The 26349-nt window shown below is 41.9% G+C and overlaps 4 protein-coding genes across 16 annotated transcripts; 1 reads left to right on the top strand and 3 right to left on the bottom strand.

Annotated features, from left to right (window-relative positions):
- Nucleotides 1-4267: 4267 nt before the first annotated feature.
- On the top strand, nt 4268-10137 carry LOC115726449 (aspartokinase 2, chloroplastic). Of its 3 annotated transcripts, none has more exons than XM_048272022.1 (14): nt 4268-4680; nt 5024-5586; nt 5751-5833; nt 5919-5959; nt 6343-6497; nt 6778-6927; nt 7008-7103; nt 7300-7416; nt 7739-7858; nt 7929-8021; nt 8100-8216; nt 8451-8633; nt 9364-9426; nt 9787-10137. In XM_048272022.1, exons 2-14 carry the CDS (start codon nt 5179-5181, stop codon nt 9922-9924), a joined length of 1764 nt encoding a protein of 587 aa, XP_048127979.1. In that variant the 5' UTR covers nt 4268-4680; nt 5024-5178; the 3' UTR covers nt 9925-10137. The 3 variants fall into 3 exon arrangements, with proteins under 3 accessions (XP_048127979.1, XP_030512176.1, XP_030512177.1); XM_030656316.2 differs by having other exon boundaries at nt 4273-4680; nt 8100-8222; nt 8517-8633; XM_030656317.2 differs by having other exon boundaries at nt 4276-4680; nt 8517-8633.
- A 310-nt stretch (nt 10138-10447) lies between these two features.
- On the bottom strand, nt 10448-14915 carry LOC115726451 (sialyltransferase-like protein 1). Of its 2 annotated transcripts, none has more exons than XM_030656324.2 (11): nt 14637-14915; nt 14453-14532; nt 13754-13840; nt 13569-13646; nt 13400-13491; nt 13075-13276; nt 12668-12758; nt 12335-12390; nt 11899-12047; nt 11299-11380; nt 10448-11217 (listed from the first exon to the last, which is right to left on the bottom strand). In XM_030656324.2, the coding sequence occupies exons 1-11, from the start codon at nt 14755-14757 to the stop codon at nt 10825-10827; spliced, it is 1431 nt and encodes a 476-aa protein (XP_030512184.1). In that variant the 5' UTR covers nt 14758-14915; the 3' UTR covers nt 10448-10824. The 2 variants fall into 2 exon arrangements, with proteins under 2 accessions (XP_030512184.1, XP_030512183.1); XM_030656323.2 differs by having other exon boundaries at nt 12335-12393; nt 14637-14892.
- A 1388-nt stretch (nt 14916-16303) lies between these two features.
- Nucleotides 16304-20910, bottom strand: LOC115726446 (putative pentatricopeptide repeat-containing protein At2g01510). Of its 8 annotated transcripts, none has more exons than XM_030656309.2 (4): nt 18117-20910; nt 17271-17330; nt 17056-17147; nt 16304-16701 (listed from the first exon to the last, which is right to left on the bottom strand). In XM_030656309.2, the coding sequence occupies exon 1, from the start codon at nt 20699-20701 to the stop codon at nt 18248-18250; it is 2454 nt and encodes an 817-aa protein (XP_030512169.1). In that variant the 5' UTR covers nt 20702-20910; the 3' UTR covers nt 16304-16701; nt 17056-17147; nt 17271-17330; nt 18117-18247. The 8 variants fall into 8 exon arrangements, with proteins under 8 accessions (XP_030512169.1, XP_048127971.1, XP_048127974.1 ...); XM_048272016.1 differs by having other exon boundaries at nt 16308-16378; nt 16556-16701; nt 17271-20910; XM_048272015.1 differs by having other exon boundaries at nt 16330-16378; nt 16547-16701; nt 17271-20910.
- Nucleotides 20911-21321: 411 nt separating this feature from the next.
- On the bottom strand, nt 21322-26108 carry LOC115726447 (RING finger protein 10). 3 transcript variants are annotated; one of them, XM_048272021.1, is made up of 11 exons: nt 25811-26108; nt 25189-25235; nt 24038-24915; nt 23948-23949; nt 23764-23900; nt 23024-23112; nt 22633-22735; nt 22432-22536; nt 22152-22269; nt 21823-21990; nt 21322-21664 (listed from the first exon to the last, which is right to left on the bottom strand). In XM_048272021.1, exons 1-11 carry the CDS (start codon nt 25968-25970, stop codon nt 21510-21512), a joined length of 1962 nt encoding a protein of 653 aa, XP_048127978.1. In that variant the 5' UTR covers nt 25971-26108; the 3' UTR covers nt 21322-21509. The 3 variants fall into 3 exon arrangements, with proteins under 3 accessions (XP_048127978.1, XP_030512174.1, XP_030512175.1); XM_030656314.2 differs by having other exon boundaries at nt 24038-24963; nt 25811-26107; XM_030656315.2 differs by lacking the exon at nt 23948-23949 and having other exon boundaries at nt 24042-24963; nt 25811-26105.
- Nucleotides 26109-26349: the final 241 nt, after the last annotated feature.

Below are 26349 nucleotides of genomic sequence, written 5' to 3'. Positions count from 1 at the left end.
CAAATGACTGGTGAATAGGAACTTCGAACTTGACCGAGCGCCGCTCTATTAACTCGGTCTTGAAAAGGTGTCACGACAAGGGGGTGAGAAATAAATCTTAGTGAGTCAACGCCTAAGTCCGACTAGGGCGTTGATTCACTTACGACACCCTATACTTGCAAGACAACATCAATAACGGATCAATATTATGCGACCTACGCAACGCTCTAGCTATCACGAGAACAGGCACAATCCAACAGTATAACACCAATCATATGCAAGCTTACCCCACATTAGTTCACACATATGAAATACTCGACACGACTTAACAATCACACAAACCAAGACATACAACCGAAACATTCGTTGCGACTTGCGTACATAGTATACCACACGTGTTCCGATTATTAAAGTCCAATCGGCCCGGCACACTGAGCGGTTGGTGCTCAGCACACTAGACAATTAGTGTTTTTTCAGCATGACCGGACTTCATCCCATTCCTTCGACAACGGTGGTCGATAAGCCATGTAATTCCGAACTCCCATCAACATAGACATATCAAGCATTCCTATAGAGAGCATCAGTCCACGACTTGCCACGACCGGCATCCGACCAGTTGTGTGAATCCGAACTCCCGCCTGTACCGACCGTCGTGGGACCGATAAGTCGTGTGATCTCGAACTCTCGCCGGCACGATCATATCTGGCATACGATAAGCTATGTGATTCCGAACTCTCGCCGGCACAATCATATCATGCATTCATCATGTGATTACACAAGCATGCCAGGCAACCAACCAATTTTTATCTTTGCATTTAATTCAATGCTCATACGGTTGTGCTTAAAAACTCGGCCTCATGCCATTTTTCATGCTCAAATACGTAATTTAATTTCACACGTGGTTATACGAATGCATAATTTATCCACTAGACTTTGTATCTGATACATGATTATTAATTCTCGCATATATATACATATATACACACCCAATGCACACAACAATCAATTAATAATCATCCAGTAGCCATTCGATAATAATAATTAATTATCAATTATCCCGATCACGGTTAATTAGCCCGACTATAATAAATTAATTCGATTACAATTAATTAAGCCCATTTTAATTAACCGGTCTGACAATTTACGATCCACTCGGCTCCAGCTGATTATCCCGTGATTAACATTAATTAAATTAATACTAATGACAATTAACGATATAATAAGATATTAAGGATTAATTCACAAACTAAATTATAGTTCGGTGACGACTCGGGAATGTCGGTGATGCCCACGACAACGCATGGGGTTCACGAGCGTCTAGAGACGTGCGAAGCCCGTGGCGGTACGGTTTGGGTCCGGATCTCATGAGCTAAGGTCACAGGGCCATCGGGTCGGGTCGGTTTTCGGGTGCAAGGGCAGAGGGCTTCGGATTGGGTCAGCCACAGTCTCCGGTCGGGTCTCGGGTCACGAGCTGAGCTGCTCGCAGGTGGCTTGGCGGTCGGCATGGCTGGGGCTCTCGGCTTCGGAATCTCGCGGGTCCGGCGTCGGATGTTGGGGGGTTTTGGATCTGGGGTTCTCGACTAGCGTCAGGGCTGGGTAGCGGCGACTCGCGGGGCTGGATCGAGGCTGTTGGAGCACGGCAGGTGGAGGCGCGACGCGGCTGAGGTTTGGGCGGAGGAGGGCCGTTGGTCTTAACTGGCTGAAGCTCACAGGTTCACGGCGGCCGACCGCGCAGGATCTCTCGGGTTTGGGTTCGGGGGTGGTTCGCGGCCGACGGAACTCGCGGCTCCGCACGGCGGGTCTCGGATCGGCTGGGCTCGGCTCACGGCGGTGGGGTGGGCAACGACGGGTCGGCAAGGCAGCGACGGTGTGGGTTAGCCGCAGGACTCCCGACCACCTGAGTCTGCGGCTGGCGGCTACGAACGACGGCTGGCGCGGCGGCGAGGACAGACGGCGGTGAGGCGTGGTGGTGATGGTGGTCGGGCGTCGGCGTTGAGGGGCTGTCGGAGGAGGAAAGAAAGAAAACAGAAGAAAGAAGATGATGAACAGTGAGGGAGGGGGGCGCCCGGGGTAGGGGGTTTCTCGCGTGTGGGTGAGAGAGTGAGTGTGTGTGGAATAAGTCAAAAAGAAAAACTTGGGGAGGAGGTCAGCCGTTGATGTCAGCCTGCTGACATGGGGAAGAAAAGAAAAGTAGAGAGAGAGAAAAAGAGACGTAAGGGAGGGGCGGCCCAAAAAAAAAACATGACAAGGGGAGGGGCCCACATCACCTCACATCAACTTTAAATTTTGTATTATAGTGCAAAAATCTGATGGCATTTTGGTAAATTGGCAAAATTATACCAGTAATCATTTGGCTAAATCGACTAAGGGCAAAAATGGTATTTTCACATTTAGGGTTCGGTTAAGGCTAAATTTTCACGGAAAGGGTCTCGATACTACGAGTCAACGTTTGACTATTCAAACTTGATTTTTTCTCGAAACAATCAATCATCGTTTCTTAAATTCTCAAAATCCAAATTTATTTTCCAAACTGGAATTTATGATTTTTCTTATAGACGTCAAAATTTCAGGATGTCACATTAATGGATCTAAGCCTGGTTGCTAAGGATCCGAGCACGAGCCCCACAATCTTGGGCCATACCTTTATAGACTGGGCTCCAATGCCAAGGTCCCGACACGAGCACTAAAGTCACGAGCCCAACATTTGAGGACCTAAACTTGGGCATCGGGGGTTTCGGGCTTGACCTATATGGACCTGGGTTTGGCCTTGATGGTACACAGTGTACTCAGGCCAAGCTTGTAGTCCTGTGTTTGTTGCCTAGGGTTCGGGAATGAGAGGGGTTCTCGAGTCAATACTCAGAGTTTCTAGTCTAAACGACGATTGATGATATTTAGTCATATTTGGAAAATTGATTTTTAATTCTTTAAAGATGGAATTATTTTACTTAATTTACGCATAATTTTTTTTATTGACTTAGTTTCCTAAGTGATACAAATGTCAAAAAAAGAAAAATATTTTTCGCGAAATAGATGGAATCTTAACAAGAATATTCAGAGGGGTGGTTAATCTACGTACACTACATCGACAACAAAGAAGCCAATCGACAGGGCGACATATGAGACAACAGACACGAGGCACTACGGGGAGTGTCAGATGATAGCAAGTGATGTGCAGAGGTCGAAGCAGCTGGGTACGATCGGAGGATTTAAAAAATAAAAAATAGATTCGCATCTATTATGACAAAAATAACATCTACAAAACTAGGCAACGCAAGAGAAGAAGTCCCACTCACTTTTTTTTCCCCTGTTATTTATTACTGTATCGATTGTTAATTTCATTTTATCATAATCTGCAAACAATACAATCTATCTCTTTTAACGTAACAGGTAATTTTTAATTTTCACAAACTGCCAACTAATATGTATGGGATTAAATATATGTGAAACTCAAACTAAATGGCAAAAACAGGAAGTGAAAAACATTACATTTTTTTTTCGGTCGAAAAAAATTACAGTTTTACTTGCTGTGATTATGGCAACTATGCCAAAATTGCAATTTCTTATATGGGGAAATTCCGTGAAGCACTCAAAATACCAAACTTGTGTTTTTTTTTTGTAATGCCAACTCAACAAACTAAATGAGTTCGCAGAGCCTGCCAACTCAGCCAAGTTAAGGACGATTAGAATTGCCAAAATCCGATACAACCTCACTTTTACTATATGTAGGAGTCGGTTGCCCGCCTGGATTTTTTCAATTAGATAAGTATTATCAAATCCAATATTGATTAGTCTGAAATTCCGCCCCATAACAACAAAAAAAAAAGGCCAAAATCACATGTGTCCAAATTCTCTTGGCTGGAAACTACTTAAAAAAAATCAAACCTTTTAATGCGCCATGTTATGTACTGGTATGTTCGGACAGGGAAAAATACAAGTTACTTTATGATTATTTTTAGAAAAGTGTTGTCTAAATTATTAATTTTCGAGTTTAGTAATTTATTTTTGAACTTGAGCACGAATTGACAAGAGATTTGTCGTGATCGTCCAGTACACAGCGTTTTGTCTTGGTTCGCGAAACAACATGGAAACACAAGATGCCCACCCACAGGACGCGGAAAGTGGGAGTGGGAGACTGATGTGGGTCCCGCCATCTACCATGTCGCCAGCGTCCACGTCAGCTTCGGTTGACAATTTAATTCCCACTAAAATCAGTCGCGCCCATTTTATTCGCGCCCGCCAGATAGATTCTCTGCCCGCCGTCCGATTCTCGCGTTACGCAATCTCAGGCGCCCGCGGGACACCGATTACTGTAGACGCGGGTCGCGGCGAGCATTTCTCAGCCGGGTGGGTCACGTCAGTGGTCTAATCTCAGCCGTCCGTTCCAACGGGAATCCGCACGAGGGTTTCTGATGAAGGAGCCCGTAAAAATGGCAAATGCGCGACCGAACTCCACGAACAACACGTTTTCGATTCCAAGCAGACGGAAGAAGATTGGCTTCTCGCTCGCCGCCTAGCTTTCGCCTTCTTCCTCTCTCTCTCTCTCTCGCATTCTCCCGCGGATTCATCTGCGCAGCTCGAGGTCAGCGAGCTGACCTTCGAGCTTCCGAAGCATCGGTGCGCATAGCGGATCCATTCATTTCGGTGCTCGTTTTCGCTCGGAGGAGGCTCTGCATTTCGTTCCTTTTCGTGGTTGATCTCGAGGTACGTTCACGGTTGCTGAGGTTACGGTGGCGATTTACGAGCTTGTGTTCCAGTTCGTGACGGTTTTGTACGGGATTTGTGGGCGCTGAATGATAGGGAAGGGAAAAACGAAATTAGAAGGTAACGTTGTTTTTTGACGCAAACTGAGCGGACCGGACGCCGTTCGATGAGTTTTTTTTCTGTTTGATCAAGCGACATCAATCTGCAAAATTCTGTTTTGGTATTACGGGGGGAAGCACTGGTTCTGGTTTCGTTGTCCCGCTGTTGTCAGCTTGTTGTCAACTTGTCTGATTGCTCTACTTCTTCTACGGACTTTATTGCGGTAAACTCTTGTTGTTTGCAGGAAGTTTTGAGTTCGAGCTGTTAACCAGAGGATTCTTTTGATAATTTGCTCTAGGTGTTGCGATCTATCAGGATTAGAGAGTTTCATACCATTATTTTGTAAATTTGTCGACACAATCTCGGTCAAGCAGCTTCGGTCCTCTAGCTGATTTCGACATGGCCACGGCATTGCATTTTACTGGTGCTAAAGTTTCCAGTTCCAACTCTCTCTCTTGGGGGAGTTCTTTGCAACAAAGATCCGTACTGCCTCAGCGGCTTCATTTTGCGATTTCTGTTGGTTCGAGTTCATCAGTGCCTAGGAGCTTAAAGAACTCTTGTAGGAGCAGAGTTTTCCAAGTGAGCTGTGCAGGAGCAAATGTAGACGTCCTAGAGAAAAGCTCGACCTTAACTCAAAGCTTCAGTGATTCTGAGAATCAACTGACCTGTGTCATGAAATTTGGTGGCTCTTCGGTAGCTTCTGCTGAGAGAATGAGAGAGGTTGCTGATCTTATCCTCAGCTTTCCCAGTGAGAGGCCTGTGATTGTTCTATCCGCGATGGGAAAGACGACAAACAAGCTTTTACAGGTATACGTCAGTTCTCAGTTCATTTCAATTTCTTGCACCATGTTTCAGATTCTCCCTTTCTGCTTAGAGGGATGTAAATCAGTTCCATCGTTCCCATCGCTTCACAATTTCAAGAAACTGCTCGAGTTTTAGCCAAAGCTGAAAATGTATGTACTTCATCTCAGGCTGGAGAGAAGGCTGTCAGTTGTGGTGTTACTAACGTGTCCTGCATTGATGAGCTAAGCTTTATAAAGGAACTCCATCTTAGGTATGGACATCCTTTCCTTCCTTTTGAAAGAACTTAGTACATGCAAGACTTTTCCTTACTGTCCTTCGACTTGCATCACTTGTAGGACTGTGAAGGAGCTTGGAGTTGACGAATCAATAATAGCAAGTAAGTTCCCTTATCATCTGTAGTAGCCTTTTAAGATCAGTATTTGTCTAATGAAGTTATCATGTGTCATTGAAAATAGATGGGAAGTTTGACTTTACAAATTCTTACTGTCTATTGAGCACATGTGATTCAGGTTCCTGAACAACGTTAGACCTTTGAGTCAGAATTTTTGATATAATCCATGTATGGTCAATTTGGAGTATTTTCTTGTCAATTTCTGATGACATGATCATTTGGAAGTGTTCTATCTAATGGCTAGTGTATCTTGAACTTTTAATTAATCCAAATGTAAAATATGGGGATATTTCATGGTAGGGTCCATGGACTCACCTTTAAGGATATTTCCTTAGCCTGTTGATATTCATTGATGATCTTCCTTGCAGCTCATCTGGAAGAATTGGATCAACTTCTGAAGGGAATTGCTATGATGAAGGAGCTCACATTACGGACTAGAGATTATTTGGTTTCTTTCGGGGAATGCATGTCCACGAGGATTTTTGCTGCCTATCTAAATAAGAGAGGAGTAAAGGCCCGACAAGTATGTTCTGTTTTCTTATGGATTATGCTTTTGTTGTTGCCTAGCTGGTCTAGAGAAGTATAACTAGATTAGACACTTGGGATAGGGCAATAGATGATAACATCAATAATTAAATGTTAGTGGTCCAAGTTCGTTTTCCATGTGCCTTTCTTTTGGAATTTTCACAACCAAGATTTTGTGTAGATCTTTAAAGCCTTCTCTTTTACGTAACTACGACCTTTTCTTTAAAGCCTTCTTTCAAGGTAATTGAAATTACCTATTATCCTGGCTTCCTTTCCAGTATGATGCCTTTGAGATTGGCTTTATTACCACTGACGACTTCACAAATGCGGACATCCTGGAAGCAACTTATCCAGCTGTTGCAAAGAGGTTACATGATGATTGGGTCACAGATCCTGCAATCCCGATTGTTACTGGCTTCCTCGGAAAGGTGCTGTATTGGCCATAGTAGTTGCAGACTCTCAACGTGGTTGTGCAACAGGACCGTTTATCAAAGTTATTTTGATGTAGGGCTGGAGAACTTGTGCAGTGACCACACTGGGTAGAGGTGGCAGTGATTTGACGGCAACCACTATTGGTAAAGCATTGGGCTTACGCGAGATCCAGGTTAGTGAATAACAGCAAATGCTGAAGTTGCTTGTTAAAGACATTGCTTGCATTGTTCCGTATTCAATTCAAGCAAGTCGTAAGCATATATACTGTGCAGGAGAACATTTTAATGTGAAGAATTTGATGAAGTTTTGTATATTTCTGATTCGGTTCTAATGGTATTGAAAGTGTATACAAATTGAATGTATATCAGGTGTGGAAAGATGTTGATGGTGTCTTGACATGCGATCCCAATATATATCCGCGAGCAGAGCCTGTACCATACTTGACCTTTGATGAGGCAGCTGAACTTGCATATTTTGGTGCACAGGTACTGTCAACAATTTATTCTCACTCAGTTAAATTCTGGCCTTTCTTTGGAGAAAAATTGATCTAAAAGGTATATAACTTCTTGTATTTCTTGTCATAGGCTGTTTTTTGGTTTTCTGTTTGTGCCGATTAAATTTAAACTGGTACAGCTAGATATACCCCATAATAAGAGCGGATGTATCTCTGGGCACGACAATTGCGAAGGCAAAAGGCATTGGAATAAGGGATGGACCAAAATATGGAGGACAAAGGCATAGCATAGCAAGTTTATGTGGGTGACACAAGCATATTTCTCATTGTAATATTGTTCTTACCTTCTTTAGGTCCTACATCCTCAGTCCATGAGACCTGCCAGAGAGGGTGATATTCCTGTAAGAGTGAAAAATTCCTACAATCCCAATGCTCCAGGTACCCTGATAACCAGGACAAGGGATATGAGTAAGGTTTGTGGCAGCATTAAACCTCTGTTCTTTTAGAAACTTCGAAGGAAATTAAAACTCATTTTACCTACAGGCAGTTTTGACTAGCATTGTTCTGAAAAGGAATGTTACTATGCTGGATATTGTCAGCACTCGCATGCTTGGTCAATTTGGCTTCCTTGCAAAGGTAAGAGAGCTGGCAACAGTTTTATGCTTCTGGCGATCTATTTTCGTCATTCTATAACCTGAGGTTGCATTCACGTAGGTCTTTTCTACCTTTGAAGATTTGGGCATATCCGTGGACGTTGTTGCTACTAGTGAAGTCAGTATTTCGTTAACGCTGGATCCATCCAAGCTCTGGAGCAGAGAGCTGATTCAGCAGGCAAGTGTATGATTCCGGGGTCCTTCAAGCATAACTTCAACTGTTCCTCCTTATCCATTGTTTCAAGTTAGAATGGGGTGCATGAACCTGTCTAGTACATTCTATTTGATTGTATGCTTAAAGTTAAAATCTTCTTAGGAGATGAGCTGATAGATCGGCCTGTCATCTGTATTTCTTTGAGATCTGGCTTCCTTCTGTTGCATGCTCACTACTAGTGTCTTGTTTCATGTGCAGCATTCGTGTAGGTTGTCCTCTTCCCAATGCTTCACTCTAACGTTACTGGCATATCTTTCTGAGCAGGAGCTTGATCATGTCGTGGAAGAACTTGAGAAAATAGCTGTGGTGAATCTACTTCAACGCAGATCAATCATCTCACTCATTGGGAATGTACAGAGGTCATCGCTTATACTAGAGAAGGTAGCGTCTCACCTTTGGCTGACACCACGAGTGAGTTGGATGTTTCCAACTGTGCTCGTCCATGTTGCTGGTTGCTGCATAATTTAAAATGGCCATGGGTTAGATATGTGCAAGCCACAACCCTAGTTAGTTAAAAGATTCAAAAAGTTCAAAACTGCCTGAACTCAATTTGCCGATTTGGTGGTCATCCCCTTTCCGTTTGGTGTACTGTCTGGTGGTATAATAGTGCCTTCTCCTATAGTGGAAGGTAAATAGTGACCATTGTGGTTGCTTGTGTCTACCAACGATGTTTGGTTAGAAACTTTCGTTCTCTCTTCTTTTGACAATGTGCTCCGACCTCGACGAAGTTGCATCTTCAATTTTGCAACCAATGTGGAAACTAGAATGCCAGAAATGATATGACGCATTGAAAGGGAAAAATAAGGATCTGGTCTAGTGAGAGCTGTGCTACATTGAAGCTCAATCTATGTTTTGTTGGTTTTTGATTGTTGAAACTTGAAATCCACTTTTTTTTTTTAAAATATTTGTAGCATTTGCATGTGCTGGCACTGCTTATTATATGTTTAGCTTTTGTCAGCTACAAAATAGTTGTCGCTTTTGCTGTTGAATGTCGTCCATTATTGCCTCATCCGTGCATTTTCGCACCCACATAATCTGCTGCAAATTAGCCAAACATCTCTTAACCCAGTCTCATTGTTGTTCTCCTTATTCTTGATGGATTTTGTGCCAGGTTTTTAATGTTCTACGAACCAATGGGGTCAATGTCCAGATGATCTCTCAAGGAGCGTCCAAGGTATCGTTAAAGACATCTTCGTTCTTTTCTCGTGTGCTATTCTGGATGTCTTGAATAATATTTCTACCAGTACCAATGCCGTGCTTTTCAAGTTGGAGGTGATATACACAGTATGTCTCTGATTGCCCTTGAAATGTGGTCAAATACTTGTTCAGCTCCATTTTCCATTTTTATGTACAAATGTATCATCATTCGCGAATAATGTGAAGGATCTGGTCAAGATTTTGTTGTAAGGCTGGACCTCTGCAGGTTTTTATGTGTGCTAGTTTGTTAGTCCGGTGGAGTTTATTAGGGGTTTGATGCTGACCGACCCTGCTGCCTTTTCTAGTCTTCATACCAATTGATTTCCCCATCATGCAGGTCAACATCTCCTTGATCGTGAACGATGACGAGGCAGAGCAGTGTGTGAGAGCTCTCCATTCAAGCTTCTTTGAGAGCGACCTTCCCGAGCTGGATCATGAATACGGAAGTACGAATGGATCTGCAGTCAAACCATGACAACACAATGGTTCAACAGTCTTCGACTCTCTAGACCCATGTTTATCTTTGCTGATCTATTCCGGGAACTCATTCCTGGGTTAAAGTCGAGATGTAACATTCCTGGGCTTAATTTAAAGCGTAGTAGCCCACGATAAGTGATCATTAAGTCTATTAATTGATCACATTTTTTATTTAGAAGCCTTAGCTGAAGTTAAGGCTAAATCCCTCTCATCCGGAGATCAGCAGAGGGTCGTTGACTAGAGATTCTGATTAAGAAATCCATGGTTTACTATGACTACGGTTAATCATGTTAAAGTTTTACCCAGAGAAGGGTGAACAACAAAACAAATTCTTGAGCATATGCTAATTGTATAGCTTGCTGGACGCCATGATCAAACGCTGTCTGAGAAAGCATTCTTAGTTCTCACCCCGAAGGGGGAAAAAATAATTACGTGACGCCACAGAATCAAATGAAAGAGGCTCCTCTGGCACTGTCTAGGCGACATAGGTTGCTCTGTTGGACCTAATCCATCATCAGGACTCGCAAATACATAATCTAACAGATTAGAACAAAAAAGAAGTACAACCGAATTTTATCTCTTAAGAGAATGTAAACCATGAATTTGCCATCCTGCACTCTGTATGGAATCTGTCGATGATACACATAACCACTATCCTCATTTCTTCATGCACCCAAAAGTACGCCACGCTTCTCTGCATGCAACAAGCGAGGAATTTCCTTCTAGTCAGATGCTATTGCAGGAAAATCACTCCCGATATCAAAGGGTCAACTTGCGTGAAAAGCCTCTTTTCGAGATCCCATCAAACTCGAACTCCAACACGGAAATGGACAATACCGTTGGTCCAGCTCATTCACCAAGTACTCAGCCGACCCTGAAGCAAGAATTCAGTACTCAGTCATACCTCAGACGTCAGCGAATGCCTTACGCAAACAAGATCATCCAACTTGTTCCCATCCATTTTGTACAGAGAGACACCTTCCATTTGGAAGTAGTGATCCCGAGCCTCTTTTCTTAGGCTCTTAAAAGGCATGACTTCCCACTTACTATAGTCCGAGTTTCTCCTGACATTGCTCATGTCTGGAGATCCCGAGATGAGCCCACGGTTGTGAGGATCTGCATCACCCCAGACCTTGCAACTTCCAAACTGTCCCAATCCACCAGTCTGACCAGCTTGGTTCCTCTTTAGACGCAAGGCAGCTGCATGAGCCCTGCTTATCATTTCATGACTCGGCACATCTGACCAATCTTGATTCCTCTCGGCTCTCATGGGAGAATGGATCCTAATCACCTGCAAGCAGAAACTAGGAGATTATCATATGATTCAATGCTCTCATTAAAGAAAAATGAATGTGAAAATTCCGTATCATACACCAAGACATTCCAAGAGCTGATAATAAGCCCTTCCCTGAAGGGGATTGTGCCCTTTCCTTGGAGTAGAGAAGTAACGGGTCCTGCAATAAAGAAGATTATGCTAGTTAGCGAATTGTGGACATATGGGGAGGGAGGGAGAAAGAGATAGAGAGAAGTCGAATTTCAGTTAGAAGGTGAAGCCAAGGTGATGAATGTGTTGAGCATCTCCTGAATTTTGACAATCAATAAACTCAGTCACCACATGACTGCCCACTTTTAGACTCAAAATCCAGACACGAACAGGAAAATTAAAATGACAATTTAGACACAATATTATAGGAAATGCTAAGTACAATTAAAATGAAAGTATCAATTTAAACAAATAAGCTACAGAAACAAATTGCATGCTGAGGAATAAAGAGCAAGCAAGCTCATTTGAGATGCTCATGAGGTGACGTGTGCGAGAGAAGGGCTATGTCAGACTTAAAAGTCTCAATCATCAAAGAACTCAGGATAATAAATCTACACACCAGCACACATTGTTGTGAAAACGAAAATGTTATAGTTCGAATTCTGAGGTTATGAAGCAATATGCTAAAATTGTCAGTATTGCACTAACCACTCGGTGTATCCTGGATCAACAGTGAAACCATATATATCAACAACATCGCACATGGAGAGGGCAAGCTCGATAGACTTCATTCCCGTTCCTTTCGCACCTCTTCGTAGCACAATTCCTTGGAAAAGATAAACTGGGTTGGGAATGCTCTGCAATAAATCCAAGAGAACATTAAGTTGTTAACCACACTTCAAAAAATCCATTCACTGCAACTGCAAGAATTACTAAATTGTGGTACATTGTCAACTGGACATCATCCAAGGGAAAATAAAAGGACACGGCATGAACTGAAATTAGTCTCCGGGAGACAGATGTTAACCAACAAACAAATATATATACCTGACAGAGGAGATACTGAAACTAATCACACATATAAAAAAAAAAACAGATTATTGGTAATTTAATTTCGGTTGCCAATGTTTAACAAGATCCTCACCTTTATCATCGCATTCAAGTCTCTGTGCGTCACACTTTTGATGATGAGCACCTCATCTGCTGCAGAGCGAGACCATGTTAGTCCTCAATGGATGGCAAGATGTGACAAATGAGCGTGCATCTTGTAAGCCCACACAACAACCAAAATTTTGGCAACAAAGAGGATTCGTGCCAAGATAAAACGGAATATTTAGGAGATTAGGACGGAGAAAGTGAGCGTTGCAACAGATGAAGCTCATTATTCGAACACAAAGTTATGAATCTTTTCAGAGCATGAGAGGAAAGAGTTGTACACATATGTAGTCCTCCATATGAAACAGGTATCAGAACCTACCAGATCCATTGAGTATCTTAACCATGTTACGAGCAGCACCACGAACTACAAGTCTGAAGTCTCTCTTCAGACCAACATGCTTCGCGTATTTCTACACAACAATTAACAAGGCGTAAGCTGATGAATTAATGATTCCCAGCCTACATCCTACTCCAACCATGCTGACCATCCTAAGTATGCAAACAGTAACAAGTGGAATTATAAAGTTTGCTGCCTACTAACCAAAGCTAAGCAGGAACTGGCTTTTTTCGATCCTTAAAGACCCAGATATGAGCATGACCCTACGAGCATTTTTGGTGTGGTTGTTTTTGTGTGTGTGGGGTTGGTGTTGGGGGGGATATCAAATGACAGATGACACAGAAATTAACAAGAAGAATTCCCCTTAACAGTGAAAGAGGCTAGAGAACCTCATTAACAGGAGCTTCATTGTCTCTAATGACAGCATCATGACCATCAATCTCTTTCCCGAATTCTGTCTTAAGCAGATCCCCAGAGTTTCCAACAACTGCGCAGCTACGGAACTGTCGGGGGCGAAATGGGGGCTTTGCAGGAAGAATTATATTGAGATGTTCCTCACAAAGTGTGCGATTGTAGCATTTATTTGCACCCCTGCATCAAATATCTCACTGATGAATATACCTTGTGCTTGTGATTGCTGAAAGAATCCAGGTGATTAGACACAACAAAAGCAAATAAAGATAACCAAAAATCACTAAGCAGCATGGATCTTACAGCTGCGCTATTCTTTTTGCTGCATATTCTAACCACCCATCCGGTCGAGCATCAAGATACTCTCTAGTGAGCACTGTTGTCATGTTACGATACTGCATCCCTGGAACATTAGGCCACATTTATCTTCTCAAAGAATATCTGCACAGCAGGAAGGAATGATTCCACATACCTGTTCCCACAACAGTATTGCCTCGCATATATCATAGCTGTATTCCAAGGGCTCAAAAATCTTAAACTGCTCATTGTACTGCACAGAGGCCAAACATAGAAGGTTACTAAAGGTTAGAAACAGCAAACTACAGATGGAGAGAGAGAGAGAGAGAGAGAGAGAGAGAGAGAGAGAGAGAGAGAGACCCAGGTACTGTTGGTGCCTTGGGGAAATTTAAGAATCAATTTGCAGTGGTCAATTAAATGTGCGGTGAGTCCAAGGCCCCTGTTAGCCTGCATAAAACATCCAGCTTAGCAAAGAACAGAAAGACAAGGGATGGTAAAACTGCTCCGATGAACGTACAACTCGCAAAATCTGCATATTGAACCCACACATTTCCCTAAGTCTACTCCCCTCGCGATAATGCTTGTAATGTGTCCAACGACGAGAATAATGCGATGATAGACGAAACAAAGAACCTACCTGAACCAAGTATCATTTTGGCCGATGGAAGAAACAGACAAACATGTAACCACCATAGCATAGGTAACCACTCTTACAAGGAGAAGATTTACGAGGATTAACCATAAACTGATTTCCTAAAGAAACCAGGCCACGTTTGAACTCAATTTAACAAGTCTCCAACTCCGAATTGTTCAAACCAGGTTCACTATCCATTGAAACCTATAATAACAAACAAACACCGCAAATTCCAAGAGAAACAAGCTGCAAACCCAGCGAAGAGCTAAATCAAGCTAACTTCGGATCCAGCCGTTTCCGCGGAGCACCGCCCAAACCAAATCGCAACTCAAGCACACAGAATCGACACTAGCGCACGTAGGATCGAAATCTCCCGAACTCAAAAAACTTAAAATAGAGAAGCCTAGAGTGGAGCTCGAGCTAACCACGCACTGTCGAACGCTCGACTGGAAATCGGAAAGAACCTGCACGTCCTCTCCATCATCAATCTGCACCTGTCGATTGCCTGCAAAAGAGAGACGCAGACAAGAACGAACGCACTGAGAAGTGGAGCGGCTGGAGATTCGAAATGGAGGAGACGGAGATGGAAGGAGAAGGGCAGAGCCGGACCTGCGAAGTAAGAGGACTGGATTACGAAGACCAGGAGAGAGAAGAGCGCGGCGGCGCACACCAGGTGCAGGATCGTGAGGTTCCTGTTGCCGCTCGACAACGATGGCTTGTGAAGTCTCATTTCATGGCCATACACAGAGCGAGAGCGAGAGAGCTAAACCACCGAAGACGACGAGGATCGGAGTTGGGAGCAGCAAAAGAGCGGAGTTCAGAACTTTCGAAACGCCGCCGTTTTTGGCAAATATCATATGCAGGCGACCCCAACCCCCGCCACCTTCATCTTCACGGGGACGGTGGGACTTGGGAAGGAAGAAAAGGATTTGGCCTAGATCGAAACGCAAATGTTCTTAAGAAGTCAGTTTTGATTTTTGACAAAGACGCTGTCGTATAGATCGAAACGCAAATGTTCTTATATCAAATTATCAATATAGATTGAAATGATTTACCAACTCGCAGATTAAGTTATTATCTAGTTTTATCCATTCTTATCCGATTGGATTTATCTGAAAACTTCCCAAACAAAGGTGGGTAAATTATTGGAATAGTTCGACCAAAAAAAAAATTTATTGGAATGGATGGACAAAAGAAATTACTGAAATAGTTGATACTTTTAAAATAATCAAATAAAAATTGATAATTGGCTCAAATAAAAGTTGATAATTTCCTGTAAAGTTGGTAACTTAAGTTCCACAGATAAATATTCACCAATTATTAAAGTCTAATAAAAATTTATCAAAAGTGGTAATTTCGTGTAAGAATAATAACTTTCACATATCCAAATTAACGGTGGTAAATTGTTGAAAAAACTTATACATTTGAAATTATCAAATAAATATTTTAAGAATAGATATATTTGGATAGTAATTATTAACCATTTTTTACAGTATATTTTGAAGCAATCATAAATAGGTCCGTAATTAACTCAAATATCAGCCGGTAGTTTCATGTCCAAGTTGGTAAACTAGGCTCGATGAATAAATGTGATTAAATTATTGTATTAATCGGTAATTTCGTATAAGAATTGGTAACTTTAACATGTGGTAACTCTAACAAATAAATGGTTGTAAATTGTAGGAACAATTGGTAACTTCCGAACAATCCAACAAACGTTGGTAAATAGACTCAAATAACAGTTGGTAATTTCCTAAAAGAGTGTGTAACTTGGCAAGTTCATAATCTGTGCAAAGAACCGTGGATACAATGCATTAGAAAATTGGTAATTTCGAGGCCATCAACTAAATGTCGGAAGTGACGCAAATAAAATAGACAAGTACCTTACCCAAAAAAAAAAAAAGACAATTACATATAATACTCAATGAATTTATCATCTCCGTGATTTTAACTAATAAATGTGGGTAAAGCATTTGAACGGTTGGTAATTTCAAACGATTAAATAAGCATTAGTAATATGAAAAAATATAATTAATTCAACACAGTAAGTTCGGCAAATAAATGTTGAAAAGTTATTAAAACTTTGGCAACCTCTAAATCGAAGGTCCTGTTTCCCTAAAAATCTTTCCCCAGATAAGAAAATAAGACTAATTCATTCCAATGGAAAATAAGGCCCCAGGAAATTATCTCAAGGTCTCTTAGAATGAAGTATTCATGGAGCCTTATTCAGAAAAGAACTTGCATCAATTTCTCTCCTTTCTTCCCATCTCACTTGTGATCTTCTGCTTTGAAGCTTCTGACGATTCAGCTTCCATTGTCATCTTTGGCGGAAAATGGCACGTTCACATGACCTAGCAGAGAGCCAGAGATTGATAGCCATACCATAAAAACACATTCTTCTGGCAGGCTCAGCAGAGAATTGTTGGCTATGGTGGTTATACTCGAATCCTAAACATGCAAGACAGAGCAATTTCAATAGACAACTTCCTTGTTTTTTTGTGAAAATGGAAGATAATTACCCGAGACACCTTGTATTCCAGGAAAATCACTTTTCACCATGCTGTCGACATCTCCAGCCACGCCCCAGTTGCGAAGAAGCGTCTTACGAGTTTGTATCCTTTGAGGATGTTTCCTCTCCAAGAGGAATCTCAACATCAGCGCAGGAAGCCCAAAGCTTATGACACAGAGAAAATTTAAGAGACACTATTAAGGGAAAAGCAGCATTCCCGCTTAATAACAAATCGCTGGTAAACGTGAACTTTTGCTGACTAATTTTATGCGGTCTTGCAAGTAGAGAGTAAATTTCCAGCCATCCATGGATAGTGCAGTTTCGACAATTTAACACCCTCCAATAAGAAATGAAAGCACTAGAATACTAAAAGACGAGAACAACAAATGCCAATGGGATGGGACATCTAATGTAGAGGAAAAAGTAAGTACCACAGAACCAGATTCTCCCTCTTACAAAGAGGCGTGGCAACTGCATGTATAAGATTTTATTATCAAGTACATACATGCAAAAACGTACCTCCACATGCTGCGCCTTCTTTATAAATAGCTTCTCTATTTCCAGGCATCTTCTCTCGGTTAATCAATTTCAGAATCAAACTCACTGCAAGTCTGCAACCAATAATTAGTAATACCTCAGTAACCAAAACACCCTTGCCGAAACAAGAAACTACCGGTCAATCCGGTCCCTGCAACAGTTCAGTTGAAAAGGAATCTAGTACTGTTAGCACGCACCAATTCATGAGCTTGGTTTAATTGAATCCAATTGTGAAAAACAATGATTTCCCACTTCTCCTGTAACAAATAGACTCCACATTAAGAGAGGTGAAGAAGATTGACAAGCATTACCCGAAAAATCACTTAGAAAAAGCATCACTGAAAATATCAAATGAGAGAGAGGAAAGGAACATGCAAAGGAACAATTAATCTGATAAAAATACTATTAACTCCATATCCAAAAAAAAAGCTGATGATCATATTACAAGTCAATTGACCATACCAGTAGGAGAGCCGACATAATATAATTGTAAATATGGTGGCTACCATCCTAAATTTGTTTGAGACCCGTTCATTGTTTAACCAATTCAGAAAGGTTTCTGCCTAGGTAACCAAAATGAAAAATAACCACGCCTTACAGGTAGATCATATGAGATACACGAAATGCTCTTGCTCATAATTCAGGGAAAAGAATCCTAGTCAAAAGTATTTGTACGTCACAGAAAGGAAAAGGTAGGTCTCATTTCATGAATCATGAACCAGTTAAAGAAGGATTAGCCATCGAAGCCCATGAGACATCTGGGACTACAGACGGTTCCCTGTCATTTGATTTCCATATAAAGGACACGACGTTGAAATAGCTTGTTCCTTTCGCCCAAACCTATTTAACCAACAATCAGACCATACTTAATAAACATTGTCTCTTTAAAAGGTAAAAACAATATAAATCATTTAGACATAGTTGCCACTCTGTGTAAATTTTACAAGTCAGAATCTTATGAATTACTATTCCTTTAGCCTTTGTGCCCTCTATGCACTAATTCATCATAAACTGATGATGAAATGAAAGCTCCAGAATAGTACCTTTTATTATCAACTCGAATCAGCTGTTCGATCTAAAGCAACACTGGATTACAGTTATCTAGCCCTGAATAAACCCAAGAACTTGTTTTTGTGACCTTGTCATCCATTGCAGGCAATTTTCCATGCAGAACCTACCAATAATCACCACAAGAGCAAATTCCATCTCTAAAGTGATGAAACCTGCTTGAATCTCGAACTGTAATTTCCCTTTGAACAATCCTTGATATCACCTTGATTGCAGCATGACAGTCTGTACAGGCTCTCAAGTTCTTCATTATAAGGATAGGCAATCCCTTAGGTGTGCTAATAAGTGCAAATGCAATTGCTAATCTTTCGCTATGATATTTAAGAGATTCAATCTTAACTTCTTCATCAACATCGTGAAGAGCACAACTTGTGTCAGGTTTATATCCTTCTTTCTCCATCTCTTCCGCCAATGTGTCAATTTTTCTCCTGATCTCCTCTATTTGGGGATGCAAATTATCACTTGCCATAAAGACATGAGTTCTATGTTTAATCTCAACCCAACTACATGCAGGGACCTTTTTCATTCCTCTTTCCCTCATTGCTTTCTTCACTTGTATGACACAATCCCACTGCCCTGCGGCCGCATATATATTAGACATGTTGACATAAGAAGCAGCATCTCTAAGCTCCTCCATAGCGAAAAGTTTGTCTGCTGCTTCCTTGGCTAGTTCTTGGTTCTTGTGTATCCTACATGAATTCAGAACTGACATCCACATAATCTCGTCGGCCTCAAATGGCATTTGAGACATGAACTTCTCTGCTTCACCAAATTGTCCACTTCGACACAGCACATCAACCATACAAGCAAAATGTTCTCTCTTAGGAACGAGTGCATATGTATTACTCATCAAATCAAAGTACTTTAGCCCCTCTTCAACCTTTCCACAGTGACTGCAAGCTGATAAAACATTGAGGAATCCAACGGAATCAGGCCGAAGACCTGATTCAACCATGGATTCAAATGTGTGAAGAGTTGCCAGACCGTCCCCATTTTGAGCATAAGCTGAAATGAGAGAATTCCAGGACACAACATTCCTCTCAGGCATTTCTTCAAAAGTTTGAACTGCATCTTTCATGGATCCACATTTTGCATACATGTCGACGAGTGCACTCGCTGCAAACACGTTTGAAATGTATCCCAATCTGATCACAAACGAATGCAATTGTTCTCCAAGTGAACGTGATGCCAAAGCTGCAGAGGCTTTCAAAATGCTAGCAAAAGTGGCCTGATCAGCACTAACATTGGCTCTTTGCATCTCAACGAACAGTTTCAAGCCTTCTTCATGGAGGCCATTCTGAATATAAGCAGAAATCAAGGCTGTCCAGGGGACCGAGCTTCTGTAAGCAAGATCAGCAAATATAATCTTAGCTTCCTTATATCTAGCACATTTCGCATACATGTCGACCAAAGCATTTCCAACAAGGATTTCTGAATCAGCTTTTGTCACTATGGTCTGGCAATGAATCTGTCGACCCATTTCAAAGTCGGCCGTGTTTGCTGCCATACTAAGCAAGGTGGAGAAAGGGAATTGCCTCCTATCAAATCTAGTAGACTGAAGTCTGCGAAAAATGCCAAGACAAGCCTCTACTTGCCCATCCCATGCGTAACCAGTGATGATGACATTGTAGGAAACACAATCCACCTCCAGCATCTCGTCAAAAAGTTTCCTTGCTTCTTCCACACGATCATGCTTCGAATAAGAGTCCAACAACGCATTCCCAAGAAACACGTTCCACAGGAAATTAGTCTTGAGGACGAGGCTGTGAATCTGTTTTCCGAATCCTACATCAGCTAACCCAATACCTGCAGCTAAAATTGCCGTGAAGGTGAACTCCGAAGGCCTGAAACCCAACTTTTGCATCTCAACAAAGAGATTAATCGCTTCCTCAAACAAGCCTTCATTCAAGTATCCAGTCATCAGTGCATTGAACGTGACACAATCTTTCTCAGGCACTTCCTTGAACAACTGGCTACCTAAGCCAAGCCGACAAGACTTGCAATAAGCATCTAACAACGCATTGTTAACAATGAGAACCAAATCGAACCCCAGTTTGATTATCTGAGCATGGACTTGAATCACTTCATTATATGTATCAGAGTCACGTACGCCCGACAACAATGTGGCGAAAGTCACGTAGTCTGCCTCCGTGCCACACCGGTGCATCTCCCCGAAAAGCTCGAATGCTTCACTTACCTTGTCAGCCCGCAAGTACCCGCCCATCAAGATCGTCCATGAGACCGCCGTGCGCTCAGTCATGCCATCGAGAAGCTTCCTCCCGCTCACCAGATCGCCGGCATTCACGTACCCGGATATCATCATGTTAGTCGAGACCGTATTTCTATTGGGCATTTGATCGAACATCCACCGTGCGCGCGACAGGTCCCCTCGTTCGAGGATGTCCTTGACCCGGAAGTTGGAGCGGCAAGTTGCGGGGTCGAAGCCCGTCTTGACGGTTCTGGCATCGGTGCAAGTTCGGAGATGTCGACGTTGTGGTGCGGTGCGAAGGACTTGCAGCAGCGCCGAGGCTTCGAGTGTCGTCGTCCGGCGCAGCGTCATCGCTTGCGTTCAAAAGGGCGGCAAACATTCGCGCGTTCATGAAGCAGCGATCATCGAAAACGCGGGAGTAGCAAGCTTATTCTCGGCGGTTTTTCGCACATAATAACTTAAAAGAGTCACATCGAAGGTTACCATACGTAGAAAAATTCTTAATTGGTGAGAGAACTTGTAAAATTTTCGTGAACTCTCCGATTCTAAACTCCGGAACTTTAATGGGCAACATATCCCGTTCCATATCAGTTCTATGGATAAATTTCTCTGGTTTTATTTCATGGATGAAACTCTTAGGAATAGTGTTTTTCTTCCTTGTAAAATGCTGCTTTTACCTTTTAATTAATTGTTAATAATTAAGAATAATGAATTTACGTTTACCAGTGAGTTTAATAAATTAAAATTAACCTCACAAAAATACTCTTTACTCAAAAGTCACGGCGACATCCAAAGAGGGAACACTCCAGTCGAGATGGGAGACGAAAAAACCGGGAGAAACTTGCAATATTTTCAGTTCCGCAATCCAAGATTGGGATAACCGGATAAGACGCTTGCCGGCTCATCTCACTATAGAAACCGGGCAAATTTGCATCTCTGGGAAATCCCAACTAAAGAAGAAGAAAACCCAATGGAAACAAGCAACACGCTGGCCACTAAAGTTATTTCTGTATCACCGCCACACCTCCACTTTATTCAAGAACCATCTACAGGTGAGAGGGAGAGGTAGGTCAACTAATTTACAGATTCCACAGCTATAGTCAGAGTGGATGATGTCTTTCTATAAACACAAGTAGGAAAGTAAGACAAGATCGTATTTTTAGTAACGTCGTCCACCAGCTGTCGACAAGAGGACTTGAGACTGCTTCTTCCCCTTCTTTCCCATCTCGCTCGTCTTAGATGCTTCCAAGCTTTCGACCGACTTGGCTCTCGACATCATTTTGGCAAAAGATGGCGCTTTTGCCTCTCCCCCACCTACAATGATAAGAGACCGAACCAGCCAATGCATGAGTCAAAAGAAACATACGTAAATGTTCATTGACAGATCCCTACAAAGTACTAAACAACAAAAACTGCTTAAACGAAAAAAGAAAAAGAACACACGTACACACACAGAATAGCTCAGAACATACCAGAAGAATCATTTTTCAAGCTGGTCCTGGGAAGAGCATCGTCGCCCTCATTTTTCAAGGCAGGAGAATCATGTGCTGCAGCAAATCCAAGTCTAGTTACGTTTGAGAATGTTTTCCTCTCTCCAACAGCAGGAGGGCTTGATGACATCACCACAGGATTTCCAAGAGCTTGAGACACAGGGTAAGATGAGTAAGCAATTTAAGTACAGTTCAGCAAATTGTACAACTCGTGATGTGTGCATCCAAGTGGCTCAAGAAGGGTAATTATGACATTTTTATTAAAGACATAACAGCAAACGGCATCTTAATTCTTGTCATTGCACCATTACCTTCAAAATCATCTGCCGAAAATGTGGGGGTGCCAACACTCGAGGACTGTCCAATATCATATAGTATAGACATAGGAACTTCAGAGGCAGCTTCAGCCTTCAATTTTTCCTTTCTTTCCTAAAAATGGAACAACATAATACAATTCTAAGAGCAAAGCAAGGAGGACTGAAATTCAAAGAGCAATGTCAAAAACACTATTTGAAAAAAAAGCTTGAAAACTGTCATATATATTCTTAACAAGGATTCACACGTGTAGGGGAAAAACAAAGTTCATCACACCTTTTTGGCTAGCTGTTTCCTCTCCTTTTCGCGCTTCTTAATTTCATCCATAAACGGAAGCAAAGAATCACTAGGCAGTATGCCAGTCAGATCAATTTCACAAAGCTGAGTCAACAAAGTACATCAAAATAATAAGCAGACCACTTTCTACCAGATGCTCGATAATTTTGCAGAACAGAGGACTAGATGATCAATTATTACCTGAAATGTCGTGGTCAATGAAAAATGACTCAAGTAGCGATACCGTCTTCTGGTGGACTCTGACTGAGTAACTGTTTCCAACTGTAGAATTCTCCCACTTATCCTGCAATTCATGCATTCCACTTTTAAGAGAAGACTCAGAAAATCGATAACTGTTTAGCCTCACGAGTTTGAACAGAGAATTAGGGACAAAGGAGAAATGATTATGAAAGGCAGTGATACATGACATATCCCTTTGCCCGCTATCAATTGCATAGGGCTGTGCATAATCCCTAGGATGGGGAGACTACCAAACTCAAAACATCATTCTCTGCTACTTCTCATGCATAGCACTAAATATCTACAGCTTGTTTGTATACCAAACTCTATGTGAAAAGAAAATCCAATCAACCTGTTCGGGAGCATGTCATAGCTTCCATAATGGTGCAAAAGGCACTTCATATTCAAAGGATGAAGAATAAGGTTTTGACCATCAACAGCCTGAAAGAGACATACAAGAAGATATAAGATGCAATAAGGAATCCAACAGTCATTAAATTATACTCAGTCCAGAGACAGTAAGAAATGCACAAGTCACACCTATCATTAGGCCATAGTCAAATGGCGGGATAAAAACGATGCGCACAAATTGCAGTACAAGCAAAGATGGACATCTACAAGCTTGGCTGCTGTCCAGCATTACTTTCTGGTTGCATATCTATTCATTCAGCTATCATTATTCACAAACACACAAAAAATACTAAATAAAAAATTGGCCATTCCAGTGTGTTTTATGAAGCATTTTCTTCCCACAAGAAAAACAAACTTCTAAATGCAGCAGCAGACAGAGCAGGCTCTTTGGCCATACCCGTACTTCCTCTACAGGACCCTGAAAAAAGTAAAACCACCGCATGGATGGCATCTTGAACCATTTATTGGTCATTTCTATTGGAGAAAGTCCCAACCAAACTACATTTTGTCAAGAAAAGTAACGTAACTTGACCTATCATGGGCAATTAAAACAAGGGTAAGAAAGGGCCATCGTATCTAACTTTCGTACCATCTAACCAGTCTATAATGACCATAGTCAGATGCCAGAAACCAAAAGAACAAAGACAAAAAGAAAAAAAAATCCTTGCTGCTTTGTCTTACCTGGTAGAAGTTGTACAGTTCCCTGTCCTTTATATTGCTGGAGCTGCTCAAGTTCTTTTCTGCATTTTTTCCATCCTTATAAGATGACATATCCTGATCTTTGTCTTCTAGAGTTTGACTAGCATCAGCACTTTGATCTAGAGAAGATGAAATATCAGATATACCTAGCCTTAACTTAGCCAACAACTCTTTCTCTTCATATCCATCCATGGGCAATGATCCATTTTTCCTTTTAAAGGTTTCATGTTCACAATTCAACATATGGGAAGATGACTTACAAGATCTATCATCGTCCGTAACTCGGTGCTCATTCCAATACTTCTTTCTCTTCTCCAATTCCTCCATTGCAGCAGATACATAGGGAAGTTTCTCTAAATCATCAACAAGCCCTGAATGTGCCTTAGCTAGCCAACCATCAAGATCGGATATTGCTCTTCTAACAGATAAATCAGCATCCGCAGTGACGGTAAATTTTGAAAAAGCATTGCTTATAGCATTGATGTTGCATAGCATGGAAGCACTTTCCTGCTTATTTTTCTCCGAGGGAACAAAGGAATCTTTTTCTCGAGTTAAAAGCATAAACTCGGCGATATCCCCAACCACATACTGCTTCACACTCTCGATGTGGACAGTATATAGTTCCTTTTGGGATATCATTACAAAACATAAGGGGCATCTCTTGAAGCAGTCAACTTTATGGTTGTCCTTGCCCATTAACAAGTACTGTAAAATACATGGGAAACAAAAAATGTGCCCACATGAAGTTATTTGTGGACATAGAGGATGGTCCAAGCAAATTGGACACTGCACCGCAGAAGGGGTTGAGTACCTAACGCAAATAATGTCCTCCCACCGTAACATCTTATCCGGGTTCATCAAATCAGGTTCATAGTCAGCAGAATCAAGAACAACAAACTTGTAGTTGGCCTGAAGGAACAAATCTTTATTATACGGCTTTATCTTTTGTTGCCTTCTTGGTGGAGGAGGAGGCTGCCTGGATTGAGAACGAGAAATGGGGTCATAATGGAAGTTCAACAGGTGATTCCCACTCACAACTGGTGCTCTTCTTCCTGCTGATTGCATAAGTGAATCCGTAGACCCAGTAGCTCGCTGAGTTCGAGCAGCATTGGTTGCTGATGTCTTCCATTTTGCCTGAGAAGATCCAAATTTTTTATCATTTGGACTTCCTGATCCACTCACCTGGGGAGGCAGCAATGATTTATGTCACCTTTAACTGATGCATTCAGCCATATCAACTCTTACAACATTTTCAGCCAATCTAACCTATCCAATCCCAAAAATAAGGAGAAAAAGCCCCTACTCAAAGTAATAATTCTAACTTGCACTAATTATCTATACAAAAGCTCATTAAGTGGAGTGCAGGAACTTCCTTATTACTAGTGACATAACCAATTTCAAGCATACCTTTTGGGAAGATCCGTTAGAGCTCTCTGCAACAGTTGCCAATGTTCCTGCATTGCATCAAATTTCAACCTGATGAGTCATGCCGCACATGCTAGTTACTAGTATATGTAAAAATATGCAGGATCATGATACTACCAGCAAAGACCTTGAAACAACGCGATTGAAACATAGCAACATTCAAGACAAAAAGATGAATCCATAATAGCCACATTGTACAAACTTCCAGTCGCTTACGTTAATTTGTGGCACCAACACTTGATACACCTGATCAAATAAAAATCGGTCGGCATGCCCACACAACAAGCAGGTATACCAAAAAGTTACACCCCAGCCCATTGTATCTACCTCCAGTTCTATTTTCAGGTTCTTAAATAGTACAAATCAGTACCAACTCACTTAACATCAACAGTTCCCACGGGAGACTATCTAGGAAACAAGACGCGCTCGACTATCTATATGGTGTTCAGCTAACAGAATACATCACAAGCCCGATTATCCCAAATCCACGACCGAACCACCAACCAGACACATACTGCGCTCGATCATCGTACATATTACGCAATCTCAAACTAAGGGAAGCCGCACGATCGCAGAACAAAACCCCACAAGCTTTGGTTCGTACCTGTAGCCTCAACGGAGACAGGAGGGGAAACCTGAGAGGCAGGTGGTGGAAGGGGGTGGTGAATAGGGCGGTCGCCATTATTGCGGCTAGGGTCTGGAGAGAGAGCTCGAGAGGAGGGAGGCGATGCGAGTCCTTGGGTCTGTGTGGGCAAGATGGACATGAAAATCTTCAGGAATTCCGTGAAGAAAGTTCGTCGGGTCGGGTCGGGCCGTGTTGGGAGACGCCGCAAGTTCTACGCTTCTGGATCGAAGTGGAACTGCTTTTATGGCGCTGCAACGCGAGCTCCGGGAAGACCGGCATCTGCCGCATCTTGACCGGATATAGCCCATTGTAATTACATTCACACCCCTGCTACGTGGGCTTATTTACGGAAAATGCCCCCTGCTTCACCCGATTCACCTACATGGAAGTAGCTGCGGTTCAAAATGAGTCGGATTTTATTAACTAATGACTCGGGAACACGTATTGAACAACTAGTTAAGAAAGCTCTAATGATTTCCAACGCATTAATTTTTTTAAACACCGAATTAATTCTTAAT

Source organism: Rhodamnia argentea, chromosome 11, assembly GCF_020921035.1.
Source record: "Rhodamnia argentea isolate NSW1041297 chromosome 11, ASM2092103v1, whole genome shotgun sequence".
NCBI lineage: Eukaryota > Viridiplantae > Streptophyta > Magnoliopsida > Myrtales > Myrtaceae > Rhodamnia > Rhodamnia argentea.
The sequence above is the reverse complement of the archived record's forward strand: the minus strand, read 5'-3'. Positions and strand labels throughout refer to the sequence as shown.